The 17,303-nt window shown below is 45.2% G+C and overlaps 1 protein-coding gene across 1 annotated transcript in view; it reads left to right on the plus strand.

Annotated features, from left to right (window-relative positions):
- Positions 1-17,303, plus strand: part of CAMTA1 (calmodulin binding transcription activator 1) — a 237,564-nt gene that overhangs the window by 175,935 nt on the left and 44,326 nt on the right. The window contains exons 7-8 of the mRNA XM_058854814.1: positions 5,783-5,936; positions 15,776-15,916. Coding sequence (XP_058710797.1) covers positions 5,783-5,936; positions 15,776-15,916 — 295 coding nt within the window. The remainder of the gene's footprint in view (positions 1-5,782; positions 5,937-15,775; positions 15,917-17,303) is intronic.

Genomic DNA, 17,303 nt, shown 5'->3' on the forward strand with positions numbered 1-17,303 from the left:
CTTTTACTAGCGCTAGAGGTATTGCTGTGAAAGATAAAAAACATCTCCGAAATCAATTTCTTTTGGAACTTTGGAGGCCAGGAATTACTGCATGTTATTTCTCTGTGTCTTTCAAAGTGCACATTGAGTAAACATGATCCTCAGGAGTATTTAGAGGCAGCTCCTTCTATATAAAATATCTTCAAATGTATCACATTTGATGAGGTATTAGTGAGTGTTTGGTATTTGTTCTATATTAAGACTCTCTTACTTTGCTGCTCACACTATTTAAATGCTGCCTGCTCTGTGTGCTGTGTCCTTATCAAGGTATTAAAGAGGAACTGGGGAACCCATTATAAAGTATACAGCCAGATGAAATCTTGATTCTCTTTAAAACAATTGCAGGGAATCTCATAAACTCAAAATAATTTTTTGCTTTCCAAGTCTTTCAAAATTTGCAGTACATGGAGCTCTATTGTCCTATAGCCAGTCTCCTGTCTCAAAAATTCTTGAACTTAAACAAAAATCTCAAAAGAATTTGGACTGGGAAACTGGGAAAATTACTGTGTTGGAGTTAAAGGCTGGCTGACCTTTTGAGACAAGCATTGTATCCATAGGGTATAAATCTTGAGACCCCAGCCATGGCTGGGATGTGGGGATGGTGGGGATGGCCACCACCCTGGAGGGGACCCAAAGCTCCTGCACCCAGGCAAGGACAGTGACAACTGCACGAGTTCCTGAGTGAGTGTGCAGGTGCTGATTTAACTGCAGTTAAAACCACACATGTACCAATGTCTCTGCCCAGCTGACTCCAAGCATCTCTTCCTGAGGAAGCTACTGAAGGGCCAGAAGTTCCAGGAGCTCTTTTCTCAGCTGGAGCCATAGTGGACAAGGTTAATTCAAGGTGCTGTGCTTCCTAAAAAGGATTTTCCAGCAGAAGGAGTCCTGCTCTGCAGCACAACAACTGCTTTTGTGTTTGGCTCTGGGGTCCCACTCTCTTCCCCGTGCTCCAGTGCTTCAGCTCGGGTGCCAGGGCTGTGCTATGTCTCTGGTAATTGTCTCGTTCTCCCTAATTAAACATGCCCAGCTTTAGATAAATTAAGGCAGTAGGTTGTGTGCTCAAAGGCAGTGGATTTTTTTTTGTTTTCACAGTTAGTGTGGAAGATTAATATATTCTAAGGCATCAGCCACCAGGTTGCCTTCCATAGCATGACCTCAATTAGAAATTAGTTCAAGGATAAAGAAATTGCTGGGATTCAAACCAATAATCTTGCCCAAAGCTAGCATTTGGTCTCTGAAAAAAAACCCATTACTTCAGTGTCTGTGTTATGTATTTGTGCCTTTTTCTTCAGGTATCTCAGACTCTGCTCTCAAACCTTGGAAAATTCAGAGGAAACCATCCAGAAAGACACTGCTATAAATAGTAGAAGATTCTATCATCCATGTGTCTGGGAATAGTTTCATTCACTGGTTAGATTTTTAGATTACATGCAGATGATACACAGGCACTCCCAATACCTGTCCCTGAGTTACCTGTGGGTACTGAAGCATCATGTAATGGCAGCCCCTCAAAACCACAAAAAACCTCTTTGTATTATCTTTTTATGGGACCTTCTTATATTATCTGTTTTGGGGGGTGATAATCTGTCAGATATTAATCCTGTCACCCCACAGCAGTGGATGTGAATTATCTTCCCAGAAAGCTGAGATTTCCTTTTCAGCCTTTTGGATTGTTTTAGAAATTCAAAGTAAACCCCATGAATGAATAGCTGCCGGAAAAGTAAAAGCCTGTTACAATTTTGGGGGTGAAGAGGGAGAGAGGGGGCACAGGATCATGACATCCCACTGTCATGCTCCACTCCTACCCTTGTGCTTCGTGGTGCAGCTGTTAGAGCTGGAACAGGCTGCTTTCACCACGTGTAGGGCTTCACAGATTTGACACAACAGAACTGGCACAGATGTCCAGAGCCAGCCGGGGCAAGTGGCTGCATTTGGGGGTAATTCCTTGACTGAGATTAAATTCACTGATACTCATCACCCCTGAGGATGATTTACTTCCTATCATCCTTCCAGCAAGGAGTACAAATGCAAAACTTTCAGCCCAGAGGTATTTTTCCAAAGAAAATTATCTTCAGCTGTGGTCATCGGTGATTTGGGAGCCCCTGCCAGTGAGATTGTGCCTTGAGCTGATTGCCTTGGCTGAACAACTGAAGAGCAGCTGGAAGCTGGCCAGAAATGGCTTTTGATTTTACTTTTAAAAGAAAAAGAAATAGAAGAAGATAACCAAACCAGCATGCTTTGGTAAGGCAGAGGGTTTTTGTGATTAGTCTCCCTGAGAAGAGAGACTTCTCCTCAGAGGGGACTGACTCTGGAAAGTGAAGAAGCAAAAGGTGGTTGCTGAAATGAGAGTTTCCCCTGTGCCACTGTGGAGCTCTGGAGGAACTGACCATTCCTTCACCCCAGCATTGGTCAGCCTTTCGCTGGTTGCCCACACCCTCACACCTGCCAGAACTGTTCCAGTTTGGTGTTTCTGCTCCTGTGAAAAATCCCCACATGGATTGGTAGAACAAACAATCCCTGTTTTAGTCAGGTAATTTCCATGGTGTGTGGTTGTGGCAGAGGAGGCTGCCAGGCTAGTCCAGCCACTGGGATGGAGGGCTGCAGCACCATTACCTGCCATTATCACTTTCTGGATAATGGGTACACTTTCACCATCACATAGTTTTTCTCCTTCATTTTTCATGAGAACTGGCATTAGATTAATGATTAAACCATGGAAGAAATGTAACGCCACGCCAGTCTGATTTATTGACCACTTTGTACTGATGAAGCTTCAAACAAGAGTCAGACATGTTGCAGTTGCATTTTTCTTCATCAAAACCAGTGGCTTTTTGTGTTTAACCACTTGTTGCAGCATCTCCTGCTTCCCCCCCAGCAGCAGTGTAGGAAGTTCCTCTGCCACACTGAAGCAGGAGAAGCCAAGGAGCCTGGTCCAGGTCAGGGACAGATGGCAGCACCTTCTACTCGGGTGTGGGGGAAGCAGAGCAACTGCTGAGGCTCCAGGCACTGGAATGAAGGGAGGATTTCCAGCAGGAATGTTTCCAGAGCCATCTGCAGCCCAGTGCAGGGCTCCTCTTGTTCCCCCCTGCCACCCCAGTGAAGGGCTTCTGCCCTGGCACGTCCACTGTCCTGACACCTTTCCTATGTGGAAGTTACATTTGTATTTTTTCTTTCAGTCTTTTTCACATCTCTCTTGCTCTCCTGGTAGGTCAGCACAAAGAGTGATTAGCTGCTAATTACGAGTTTTCCAAAACATATGTATTCTCTTCATTTGTGTCAAAACATTTCAGTTCACCAAGTAGATTTGCATTCATGAGATTTGTCAATCTGAAGTCAACTTTTAGATGTAGGTATAAAGAACAAACCTGTTTGGTTTGTGTTTATTTTATATGCTTTTATATATAAAAGGTACAAATTCCAGTGCCAGTCCACTGCTGAGGTCCACTTGCTTGTGGCTGCACTGAAGCCAGGGAGCTGCATAATCCTGACCTGCTTGGTGACAAATCAGCACTGCCAGGCTTTGAAAAGCACAGCTTACCTGAGAGCAAGGCAGAAGCACCTTCAGAGCTGCCACATCACCCAGTGCTGTGTCCTTGCTCCCTTCTTTGAAACTTCCCTGGGAGCAAGAGGTGTATTTACATTTAATCTCTGAAGCATATTACCTTTTATTTCTTAATCATCTAGATCACTAATTATGTTAAATTAGCTAATGGGGACTATTTGGGTGTATGGGTAATTATTTTTACTATCTGAACCTCTTTGAATTATGCACGAGAACTGCGATGTTTCAGAGCTCCCCTTTGTAGAATGAGAGGTTGTGATGGTTTTGTGTCCTCTGGCAGTCTCTGTCTGGGGCAGATGTGCCCTGTGAAAAGGAAGGTTTTGACAAAAACACCTCACAATTAAACACAAAAGGTGCAGTTGTTTGTTCCAGAGGAATCTTGGGAGCAGAAGAGCCAACAGTTTTCTTTGCTTTAGCACTTCCCAAAACTGCTCTGAAATAAATGTTTAGCTGTTCCTTACAAGGTTTCTTTGCCTCTTCCCTGTGCAGTACAACTCTTAGCACTGGCTGCAAGAATTTGATACTGCTTTCTCACAGAATCTTCACTGACAATCCCCTGCTTGCAGTTCTATCCATAGAGGGGGAAAATGCAAGTTCCTGCTTGTATATTTTCCTAACCTAAAAGAGTTTCTCCTCCAGAGGGATGTATCTGGTTACTGAGGGGATGCTCTGCAGGGCTCCTCTGCTTTTCATGTTGCTGTACATGGCCACCAGTGGCCTCCCCACTGCCAGCACCTTCTTAGTCAGCCTGGAGGAGCTGCAGACATGACCAGCCCCCCTGATCTTGGGGATGTGCAGGATGCTCCCTGTGTGCGGGGTGCTCGAGAGGGTCATGGTCACCCTGCACCCAGCAGTGCTGAGTCCACCCTGCCCCTGCCCCGGGCTGCTCCAGGTGCAGCTCCCAGTGCTGGGCTTCAGTGCTGGGCTTTGCCCATCAGGAGTTCCCTCCTCGGTGAAGGTGTCTGTGTCCTGCTCCAGCTCCCCTGGTTTCATAGGCAACTGCTCCCATCAGCACAACCTGTGCAAGCGGATGATGGGTTGTGTTCCCGCTCCCCCTCGGAACAGGGCTCTAACAGCATTAATGAAACATTAGAGTTTTAATTACACCATTATCCTATTTATTTTTATAAATAATTCCAAAGCAGTCATTAAAGTTTGCGAACTTAGGAGTAAATGACTTAAGGGAAAGAAATCATCTCCTCAATCTTGTTATTATCTATTGAACAATCTCCCTGGGACGCTGTTGGGGAACTGGCAGAGTTGTTGCTGCTGCTGTTGTTAAGATGATTCATTTACTCTCAGGGTGGCAACACAAAGCTCAGCTCCTGCTCCAGGTGTCAGTGGGACGGCACCACACTGCGTCAGAACAGGGTCCCACGGGAAGGGAGAGGGGAGTGGGATCAGCTGTGGGATAAGCCATGGGATCAGCTGTGGGGTCAGCTGTGGGATAAGCCATGGGATCAGCTGTGGGATAAGTCATGGAATCAGTTGTGGGATCAGCTGTGGGATCAGCTGTGGGATCAGCCTGCAGGAGCCAGCACCTCTCTGTCCTCCTGCAGCTGTCCTGCAAAGGGCTTTTCCAGTCCCAACCTTCTCCTGTTTACAAACATCTTCAAAAGACAAGGAATTACAGGCTTGTCTGTAAAGAGCCCATGTTTGGGGCCATACTGTTTGTGAGCCTCCTTGGCTCTTCCCTCCTGCTTTCTGCCACTGTATAGAGAGTGTGGCTGTTCCTGACATTCTCAGGATGTATATGATGTGTGTATGTATATGATGTTCTTTTTCTGTATATTCAAAAAAGACTGATGTGGATCAGAACTGATATAAGCATTGTCTCAAACAAACAAAAGGTCCCTTAAACCAAAATGTATCACCTGGTGTTGGTTGTCAGTGGTGTTCACTGGACTATTGCAAGTATTTGGTGTTGTAAGGGTTGGAAAAGATGTTCACGCTGAGCATACCAGTGGAGCAGGGGAGTTACAAGCAGAGAGCCTCAGGATGGGGGATGCCATGAGCAAACTGTCAGGTGCCATCTTTTGCCACCTCTTTTAAAGAGCAGCTCTTATCTTGGGGAAATGCGGCACAACCTGGGGTCTGTCATGATGCTTGCTGTCACAGTTTTAATTAGGAAGTTAAATGCAGAGTGCTGGCAACATAATTCTTGCTCTGCTGTCCCTGCAGAACCCAGACATAGTGTTGGTGCACTACCTGAACGTCCCGGCCATCGAGGACTGCGGGAAACCGTGCGGCCCCATCCTGTGCTCAATAAACACCGACAAGAAGGAATGGGCAAAGTGGACAAAAGAGGAACTCATCGGGCAGCTCAAACCGATGTGTGAGTATCTGGTTTTGCCTCTTAGTTGTTTATTAGAGTCCAGTGTTTCTCACAGCCAGCAAACATCCTGTGAAGGAGTCATTTGTCCATCCAACTCAGCTTGTATCTGTACACACTTTCTTTCCAATATGAAATACTTCTGGGATGCATGGTATGAGAGCTGCCCAGACTGTCCCCAAACAGGTCTCTGCACACTGGGGAAGAACTGTGCCTATGTTTTCATATGTTCTAGGGCTGTGTTTAGGCACCTGCTCACTTGCAAAGAGCTTGTGCAGTACTGGCAGGTGGATTCCCCCAAGGGCACTCCGTGTTTGGGTGGGCATTGTCAGGTCACAGTGGGTTGCTGTAGCTTACATGTGGCCCCATGGAACTGAGTGGTTTGAGCTGAGCATCATTTCCTACAGTTTTGAACTATGCAGCCTGAAGGGAAGGCTGCTTAGGTGTGCAGAGTGGTGGGGAAGTTTGCCCTCAGACAGGCAGTTCTTTGAACCCCTCTGCATCTGCCTGGGTGTATAATATTTTCCTTTGCATCACAGTTATATTGTATGTTTTCCCTGGAGAGCACATTCCAATGTGCACACAAACCTCTTTTTGCAATGAAAGAAAAATTAGACATAAAGTGGGTCTATAACCAAGAGAAAATTAACTGCAAAAGCCACAATACCAAATGTGAGTTAACAAATACCAGGTCTGCTTCTGTCCCTGCCCCCTGCCCTGCCTGGATGCTGGTGTCATGCCCAGCCTCCTGTAATTGGAGGTCTCAGCCACGGAGTGCATCCTGATGTGTCTCTGCCATCCGTGAAAGATCAGCCTCATGCTGACTGCAGTGTTGGTAATCTGAGTTTGCAGTCCTTTGTTGCATTCTGAACTGTGCAGGCCCATGTATTCCTTTTCCACACAAAGCTGGAGGGCAGAGGAGGATAGAGAAAATGACACATTTGCCCCTGGGGCTGGTAAACTTAGACAGAAATCCAGGATGTTGGTGTAGCTGAGACTGGACTAGTACCTTAACATTAAACAGGAAATGAAACAGCAGCCTGTTAAAAAATCTGCAGTGCATCAAGAAAATTATGTGAAAACTACAACGAACTCGCCGTAAATTTAATAACACTTGGCTCTTTTATGTCTCAGGAGGGAAGAGTGAAATTCTGCGCAATTATTCAGAGTATATATGCATGTACACGTCTCTGTTTATGGGTACATATCCTGGGAAACACATCCTTAGAAATGTAGCTACAATAAAAGCTTTGGATTCTGATCAGACCTAGAAAACAAAGAGGACACGGATAACCGTGTTCAGGGAACACAGAGGGGCACCGCTCGCCAAGAAGCCATCAGATTTGGTTCCAGTATAGGGTGTGCCATGAAATTCTGGAGCCAAGCACATTAGTTTCATCACATTTTTGCATTAATCACATTCTTTCACAGACTTCACAGTTTGATTGCCTGATGTTTCCAAATTTCTCTGCCCTAAAGCAGATTTGTCAATGGCTTAATCAAAGTGTTGTGCATGGTGTCACTGGTACAGTGACAGTCTCGCCCTTTTACCTGTTCTGTGTTGGGGTTTGTTGTGTTTTATTCCTCTGGACTTAGAAGCTGTGTGGGGGTTTTGTTGATTATTTTGTTTTCTTGGTTGCTGTTTTCCATTAGAATGTCTTAATTAAGACAAGTTAGTGATGATTACAGCCAAGGTGTGGGGGGGGGTCCAAGCCCTCTGTACCTGCAGGTTGGTTCCCATTTCAGACCACTGATGTCCCTCAGGATTAAGGGAGAGAAGCTGATACTAGTTCTGCCTTTGGGGAAAATGCTTCCTCCTGGTCAGAGGTTGGTGGCAGCATCCAGCTCTTGACTCACTGACAAGTGCTGTTTGTTTAAGTCCTACTCAGCCTGGGCTGTGTTAAAGCTGTTGACCTCTGTCAGGTATTAAAGCTTTTTTATCAGAATGGAGGGTAGCAGACAGTCAGTGGTGTGGCAGCCAGTGGTGTGGGAGCATGTTCTCTTGGCCATGTGTGCCTGGAGAACTAAAAGCAATGTGGCAGATGGCTGGCAGGGTGAGCGGCATCAGTCCTGGTGTCCAAGCCAGACAAATACATCAAACTGTTTTTCCTGAAATGCAGAGAGACCCTGGCTGGGATGATCAGGGAGTTTGTTTACATTTCTTGCATCCATAATTCGTTCAACTCCCTTTTCCTTCCCTGCTGCATTGTCCCAAAGTCAGTCCAGGCTCCAGCAAGTCTTCAGCAGCATCAGGGAGAGGCACCAGCTCCTGGTGGCAGCCTTGTCACCTCTGTGAGCAGAGCGGGCCACTGAAGTCTGGGTACTGAGAGGTGGCTTCTGCTCTGTTCCTGAAGGAGCCCTCTGAACTCAGAGAGAGCTTCTTGGCTGGCTGCAGGGGTGATGTTTGCTCATTCTGTGACTGTGCTTGCACTGGTGGTTATGGATTAAAAAAACACCTTTTTGGAGTGGCCATAGAGCTCTGAGAGCTTTGTGGAAACAGCATTAACTTGTTCTAACATAGCTGGTGTGTGAACTAATTAAGAGACTGAAATGAACCCATCTGAACATCCATTAAAGGTAAATGCTGGCGGATGCTCTAAGGATTTGAGATTTTTCTCAACACCTCCAGCTGAGTTGAGACTGTAAATAATTAATTAATCAGCCTGACTTCAGCTTTCATGGCTTTGGATTTTTGCTTTAGTTCTGATCTTTTTGTCACGTGCCTTCACACTGGAATGTCCATGACCTTCTGATTGCCTTCTCTGGACCATCACCGTTGGCTTGTCAGACTTAGTTCAGCGGTCCTCAAGACTGAAGCATGTGAGCCTGGAAGGCCTCATTCACATTCCTGACCTCCCACAGGATGATTCCCTTCTCCTTGCAGGCTTTGGAGATGAGGCCCCTTGTTTCAGAGGTGGCAGCAAGGTCAGGGAGCCCAGGGAAGCTGTGACACCTCCATGGATGGCAGACCTGGGATAATTCAACTGTTGGGAGCATCTCAGCTGAGTGTCTCAATCAAAAGGGTTGTTGTGTGTGTGTTGCTTTGGTATGAATGCAACTTTTGGGTACATTTATGTAAAGTGAAAAGCTATAATACATGAAAATTCTGCAGGAATGTTGTCCGAGGCACCTGTAAGTCATTTCAGGATGCCTGGTGTGAAGAATGAGCCTCAATTTGGCATAGCTTTCAATTTCCTCCCCCCTTGTGTCCCATTACAGTCTTGCTTTGAGATTTCTCTGAACAGATTAGCAGATGTCCTTAGAGGCATCTGGTGGTAAAAGCAAATTCAGTGGCAGAATCCATCACAGCAGAATTCTGTATATAAACTCCATATGATCAGCAAATTGTGGGCCAGCTCATGTTGGGGGTTTCTCCAAATCATCCCCTTTTGGCTCTCTCATCCTTCAGCTGGCAAAGTATGACTTACAAGCTCACAGCTGGTGCTACATTGCAATCCTTGTTCCAGGTCCACTATAATTAAGAGCTATCTTCCTTTCAGAGGAAAAGCTTTTTGCATTTCTCTGCTGCGTAGGAACTGAGGGCTCCTGTTTGTGCCGCCTGCACGCAGCCACAGCTGGGCAAGCTGAAAGTTCCACATCTGCCCATCAGTCAATGGGCATGGGCTGCTCTTGCCTTTTCCCAGAGTCCCTAATTCTGTGTCACTGAAGCCATCAGACCTCCTGGAGGTGACCTCAACCTGCATCCCTGTGCTGTCGTCACTGGAGAAGGCATCAAACGACTGTAGCTCAGAACGAAACTCAAATAGCAGCAATTGGCATTAATGCAGTTTGAAGAATTGAGTTGTTGGGAGTTTTATCTTGGCTTGAATTTATATTCAATTTCAGTAACTCTATTTAAGGATTGGGGTTATATTTCATCTTAAAAGATCAGTTGTACAAAAATGCTACATGGGATGAATTTTACAATTCCCCAAGCAGTTTGTCTGAGCTCCAAAATACCCCTCAATGGAAACTGAAGCTTTCCAGCTTAGCTCAGCTGACCATGTAGAAAGCAATGTAGATTCTTTAAAAAGACATTGGGTTTAGTAATGCTGACATCCAGTTTTACTGCAATAGTCTGAATTTTTATTAAAAAGAGAACACGATAGAAGGTGCCAGATAGTTTCTTAAATCCCACCCACCCCTTGGACTTTGAATACCCCAGTTCACACTGTCTGTGTGGCCAGCATCAGCCTTCTGTTCATCAGCCACCTGCTCAACTTCTCATCCTCCCCCAGCCTCTTCACTACTGCAGGTGTGCAGCTCTAAACAGGAGTCCCATTTAAGAATACACTTTTCCTCTCCCTCTGAGGTCTGCCATGGCCTTTATGTCCCCAGAGGAAGCTTGATCCCGTGCCTAAATGAGCCACTCTGTAGGGAAACAGTTTCTCCTGTGGTTGAGTTTTACCCACCTTAGACAGTCCCACTTTGCCAAAAGAGCAAAATCAGGAACTGTTTCAGCCAGTACCTTTCAACTGCTTTTGGAGACACCAAAGTGAAATAATCCTACTGACTACTGACAGCAATCCAGTAGAAAACAACCATTAGCAGTAATGGAAACCTAAACCAAATAGTTTCCTGACCCCCTAAAACTCGGGTATTAAACCCAATTGCCAAACCTCTCTGAGGAGGCCATGGGCACACCAGCCTTTTGTTTCCAGTTCCCACTTGCCTGTAGTGATTGGCAGACTCAGTGCCAGAGCATCTGCAAAGGTGTGTGTGCCCATGTTCCTGGCAGTGCCAGCGAGAGGTGAAAGCCTGGGGAAGGAGGGCTGGAAGCCCCGGGAAGAGCCGTGGGGAGAAGGGCTGGGAGCCTTGGCAAAGGCTCAAGGCCCTCTCCGTGCGGGCCGTGCTTATGAGGAATTTTTCCCCCCAGATATGCCAAACAAGATTTTTGCTTAAAACCAAAAAAAAAAACAAAAAAAAAAAAAAAAAAAAAAAAAAAAGAAGCTTGGAGAAAATGAAAAATGAATTTTAGAGGAACGTTGAGGCCTTCCCGGGTGGGCCGGGGGCACCGGGACAGGCGGTCCCGCTCCAGGCGCCCAGCCCGGCCCTCAGCCCGGGCCCGCCGCCCGTTCCTTATCCGCTGGCGCCACCTGGCGGCCGCCGGGCGCTGTTCCCGTCTGCAGCAGCGGGAGGAGGAGGAGGAGGAGGAGGGGGATGGTGATGGTGCCCTTGAGCCGCAGCCGGAGGAGGGCGAGCACCACACGGGACGAGCGGGAGAGGTGGCTTCCACTCTGCTCCTCCATATGCGAGCAGCCTTGGACTCCACGCGTCTCTAAACAGCGGCAGGAGCGCTGCTCCGAGCAGCTTCGGAAGAGTCGTGCCTTGTCTTGCTGGTCCCCTCCAAGGCACGTTGGACAGCACCTCTGCCCAGTCCCTGCGGACATCCCACTGCATCTGAGCAAACCTTCAAGGAAAGGTGTTGTTTTGGAAGGCAGACATCTCTTTAAAGAACAGCTCCGAGCTAAACGCCCGTGTGAGTCCGTGCAGGACATTAACATTCAGGGGCTGTCACTGCTGTCCCCAGCAGTGAGGCTCAGGTAAACCTGTCCTTCACAACCAGTAACGAGTGGAAATGGAAGGCTGGAAAATCAAAGCTAAACTGTGTGTGGGCGTCTGAGTACGAAAGGATAAATCTAATGGAAATATCCTTCAGCCAAACTGAGAAATCAGAGCAAGGCCTTTACTTCTGTCAACAAAACGCAGTGGAAATTGAAGGGACAGGGCTGCCATTTCCAATTGACCATCGCCATGGAAACACCTCTCGGTGTCAGCACTTGGTGGAGCAGGATGTGGGCAGCAAGGCTGGCACAGGCGGCTGGACAAAGCACCCACTCCCAGCAGCACTTTGGGGATTTTTAAAGCGCTTTGGGTGGGTCAGGAGTGGCTGAGGACAGGACTTCTGACACCAGGGCTTGCAGCAGCCTGTCGAGATACATCGGGAGGGAGAGACAAACCGAAACCTGACCTTGATGATTCTAGATATTCTAGCTCTATCACTCTATCCAATTTAGCAGTTTCACATGGGAGATCTTGCTGTTATTCAAGTAACAAAAGACTTATCAACTGGGGCAGAGGAGCCACACGTGGGGTGTAGGGAGTGGCTTCATCATGTACTGTACATGTGCGTGTATGTGTAAGCTGTGTTCTGGGGGGTGGTATGGAAGAGCAAGGTCTTTGGAATAAAACCAGGAAGTGTAAAATGCTTGAAGTAGCAAAGAGAAATGTCTAAGAGCATTCAGAAAGAGTGAAATGATCAGCTTTATATGTGGGAGGGCATTTTAGGGAGAAGTTTTGCTTAGGGTAGGGAAACCATAGGGAGGGAAACAGGGAAACAGCTGTTGATGGTGTTAGGTCTAGAGTGATGATGAGACAGTGAGGTAGGGTTCAGGTGATGGGGGGGAGGAAGATATCTGCAAGACAGGAGGACTGCAGGCCTGGAAATTCTGAAGGACTGAGTACCAGCAGCAGTAGCAGAAGACAGAAATAGCCAGGGTGTTGTAAGAAACTTGGACAGGCACATGTTTCTGTGTGCAAGTTTCCCTTGGATTCTGAGCAGCCTTCTTGCTGATAATTCAGATCATATTTCATTATTTTTGTGGTGGTCAAAGTCCTGGAAGTGCTAATGAACAAGGAGCTGCTGGACAGTATCAGAAAGTCATTTTTATTGCCTTGTCTTCAAAAGGGAAGACAGAGGAAAGGTGAGAGCCCAAGTTCATAAAAAGAGATGGGAGCAGCATTAGCACTCTGAGTTGTGGACCTTCCCCCGGCCTCACTTCTCTCCTTTGAGCACCTAGTGCAGCACCAGAACTGCCTGGCTCGCACTGCAGGTGCTGTGCAGAGGGTGTGTGGCAGGAGGAATGTGTTGCTGCTGTAATGCAGCAGCTTTTAGACCCCTCCATGCTATCACTGAAAAGGAAAGTGTTGAAGCAGTTCACAGCTTTTATTTTAAATTATCAGGGAATGCAGTAGGAGTCTGAAGAGGAATCCGGATTAAAATCCTTTCCAGAATTTCTGCTAAGCTTCAGACTTTTTTTTTTTCTTTTGTGTTCATATATTATGGCTATATTTAATCAAACATAGTTCTACAGTGGTTTCACTTCTCAAACCACTAAGAAGCAGGAAGAGTATGTGTGTATGCTTTTTATTAGCCTTCCTTTCATAATGCACTTTCTTCCGTATAGAAATCTCCTTTCCTGCTGATTCATTATGTGTCAGGAAGCCAAGCGTGACATGTTAAAAGCCATCTTGATAGTGTTTGGTATTCAGTACTAACAATTCACCAGGCACAGGAGCCTTTCTTTAAAAGAAGGAGGAAGAAAATCTGCATATTGGATGTGCCAAGATAGTGGATAATTTGCATTAAGCATCCAGACATTCTTTTTTTGCAATCTGTTACCCTTCACTGGCTTTTTATTTTATAACCTTCATAGCATATGGGAAACATAAGTACTTAAAAAAAAAGTGGCACCACGTGGACAGAAGCTGGAGCCAGAGCCCTTTAGGATCAGCTGGAGCAAGGCCAGAGAAGGACCTTTCCTCAGCAGCAATTGATCCTCAGTGGGACTTTGCTATGCTGGAAGGACCTGAAAATAATAGGCAGGGTTCTCTTAAGTACCCAGCTATAAAGCTGTCCATTATGCCTCAGCTCCTAGCTCACAGCTTGATTCAGACTTAAGAACCATCATCATGAATACACGAACCCTGAGCTGTGATTCACTTCCCAGACTTGCCCCCACGATGCTCGTCCCAGGATTTAGCAGCAGTAGGGAGCAGCGCTGCCATCCTGCTGTAAAACAGACTTTCTGTACCCAACAACACGGACACCAGCTCACTTCTTTAGCAAAGTGTTTCTGAAGTAATCAGAAATTACTTAGTGCGAAGTTTCCCAATAATAATTACAGTTCAGTAACTTTGTGTTGTATAGCTGAAAGCATCCAAAATACTTGGCTGTATTTTAATGTCACTGACAATGTATTTTTTGTAAAATTGCTACTTGAACATCACTTATTTGACAATATCACTGGTGACAGAACAATGTATCTTAAATAATAAAATGAATGTGAGCAGAGGTAGTGAAGTGGCAAGCATGTCTAACTTAGATGTAATAATAAAGACTGAGTGTTAAGAGAAAATCTAAAACTGTGAATGTACTAGAAAGCAAAATCTGTTGGGTACGATAACAATAAATGTGGTCATCAAACAAACATAGAGGGAATTATTACAAAACTATCTGCAGCATTTTAAATAGTGATATGGGGAAGAATACTTGTAAACCTGATTTACAGTATTTCTGCAGGTTATCCAGCCTGGCCAATAGCAATGTAAATTCTGCAGTATAAAACTAGACCAAGATGAGATGCTGTTAGGCAAAGTGACATTAGTGGGTGATGAGGCAATATAGCAACAGGTAACAAAAAAAGAAATAAAACTGCTTCACAGAGCAGATCCAGGAGCTCTGTTCCACCAGCTGTGTGTGACACACTCAGTGAGCAGCATCAGAGAGGAGAACAGGAGGCTGTTCACAGGATATGCTGCCCCTGTGACCACAGTCATTAGATGTCACACACATCCCTTCATTTGTTTCCAATCTCCTTGCACAGTGCTGCTTTTGGCTTGTGCCCCAGCCTCTGGCTGTACAGGAGCATCAGCCCAAGCTGCTGTTGCCAGGATTTCACTGCTTCTCATCAGGGACCTTCACCACTCAGGGATCTGTGCCTTTACTACAAAGCCTAAGTCCATGGGACTTTTAGCTTTGATTTTTTGTATTCTGGTTTAAGGATTTTAGAACACAACATGCAAGGAACGTGCCTCGGTAGACTATGGCAAAGACACTCCTGAAAAGAAGCTGCCAGGCATGAGGACACCTTGGAAATGATGTTGCCACTTATCAGCACTTTTCAAAATCTGCACATGAGATGTGGTGCATTTAAAGGATAAATAAATAATACGCACATATAAATTGCTCAGAGAGACATTAAAGGAGACAGAAGATGCTTTGAGTCAGTTATTATGGATAAAATATTTTATAAGTGCCATTTCCATTGTAAGTCAGGTTGCAAATAACACTGTTATAGGAAATTCTGTAACTAAAATATTCTGAGAGGGAGTCTTTATTCAAATAATTTATCTGCATGTAGTCTGGCATTCTTATTTAAATAGCTAACAGGCCCAGAGAGTTCCCAAGAAAAGAGCTTCAGTTTACAACATGTTCTGTAACATCACCCACCTGTCCATTTTCCCAAATTACTAAAAGGTCATCCAACTCTGAGGAGGAACTCACACAGTGTCTGTTAGTCACTCCCAAAAAATGAGTCAGCCTTCACTGCTGCCACCTGGGATCTGACAATGAAGACCTGGCAGAAGGTTTGCATTTGCGGTTACCCTGGTGTATTTTTGGCTGCTGATTTTACTATAAAGCTGATTTTGTTTTCATATTAGACAGAAAAAGATTCCAAAACACTCTTAGGAATTATACTGCTTTACTTCAGTGGAACCAAGGCTTTTGTTGGGTTTTCAGTGAAGGTTGCCGGCACTACAGAGAGTCATTGCAGGTGCAGAGTTCCTGTTAGCAGCAGACTGAAATAGAGCCAGATACTCCACTGAGGAGTTTTTCCTCTATATATACCTAATTCAGGAATTTCCTTTGGAAGCCTGTTGATACCAAGGAGCAGAGAATAGTAAACCAGTATCCATTACTGTTGCTCTTTATAGGTCTCCTTTCAGTTCTCACAGAAAGCAGCAGGAATGGATTTTTGCTGGTAATTTTGGAGTGGCTTTTGATGGTTTTGGCATGCTTTTGCAGTTTCTGATGGGATATTTTACTGTACTCTTTGCAGTTCATGGCATCAAGTGGACATGCAGCAATGGCAACAGCAGTTCAGGGTTCTCAGTGGAACAGCTCGTGCAGCAGATCCTTGACAGCCACCAGACCAAGCCCCAGCCTCGAACACACAACTGTCTCTGCACTGGTACCTTGGGTGAGTACCTCGGGAGGGCACAGTGACTCAGCTTCATCCAGTCTGGGAGAAGGGTTTGTAGTACAGAGGTGATAAAAATGCTGTCTCATGAAACACTGGGACACAATGAACTCAGAGCTGACAGAAGTCTCAAACATAAAAAGATGCAGCTTTTCCCCAGGAACTTCTGGGGAAAATGTCAATGCTTTCTAATAAATGCAGTCCATACATGAGCTGCTCAAAAAGGTATATTCTCTTCTACATGTGCAAATTCTGTTACCAAAGCCTCAAAATCTAATGTTCTTCCAACCTCACCCTCTGAATTCCTTGCCCAGCAGCTCACTTTTTTGGAGAAGTGCTCAGGTGGTTAACTTCAAGGTATCACTGAGAAAAGACAGGTCTTACTTAGATATCATGAAAATACAGATCTCTTTCCTATTAAAGCAGATGACCTTGTTTTGAATGACACTACAGCAGCAAGAAACAGCATCCTTAGTGTTAGTGTTTCCCACAGACAGCGGGAAGCTAAGTGATTCACTTTCCAACTCATCTGCTTCATAGCTGCTCCTTTCTAGCACTTTGGTCAAATAAAGTATATGACACATTAACTAGTCTTTAGCAAAACTTATAAAGGAAAGTTGTCAGTGCTTCAAAGGGTTTATTTTTTCTTCTTTTCTTGAGTAGTTGCATTATACAATCAAGGCTTAAATAAGAATAATGACCTCTGAAATACCTGAGTTTGGATTAAAATTCACCCCTTAAGGCTCAGCATTTGATCCAGGCTTGCAGATCTGAACATGAATCCCTTTATTCTTCCCTTTGATGTTTTGTCTTGTGCTAAGTCTGCTCAGTGCTTTTTAACATAACAGTATTGCTTTGTTTTGTAACTGGCTTGCACATTGACACACACATTCGCAATCCCTTACTGTCATTCACAAATACAGCAGCATGAAAGCCTTTCCCTTGTTCCTGTTCATTTCTGTACCTAGGAGAATAGAGAGATTTAATATTGTATTTAGTCTCAAAAGCACTGTCTTGAACTACTTTAAGTGACCTCGTTCAAATCTTGAACATATAATAGAGAAGTTCCCCTTCAAGGGGAAGCAACAAAAGATTTGGCAAATTGCAGTGGCTACATGGATGCTTTATGTTGCCTAGAAGATGGCATTTGCAATTGTAGCCATGAGCTATAGTGAGAAGGCTTCTTCCCCCCTTCAGTCATTCTACAGTTCTGTAATTAAAGTTCCTACCTCATTCTAGTGAAAACTAATCAATTAAGGAAGGAAACGTCAAAAATTCATGGGCTGCTGTTCTTTAAACAGCAAAAGCAGTCCCTGCACCAGAGTTTGTGACTAAAGTGCCTTTGCAGACAGAATTGTTTACTTCATCCTGCCTGATTACAAGCTCT

This window comes from Poecile atricapillus, chromosome 22, assembly GCF_030490865.1.
Source record: "Poecile atricapillus isolate bPoeAtr1 chromosome 22, bPoeAtr1.hap1, whole genome shotgun sequence".
Classification (NCBI taxonomy): Eukaryota; Metazoa; Chordata; class Aves; order Passeriformes; family Paridae; genus Poecile; species Poecile atricapillus.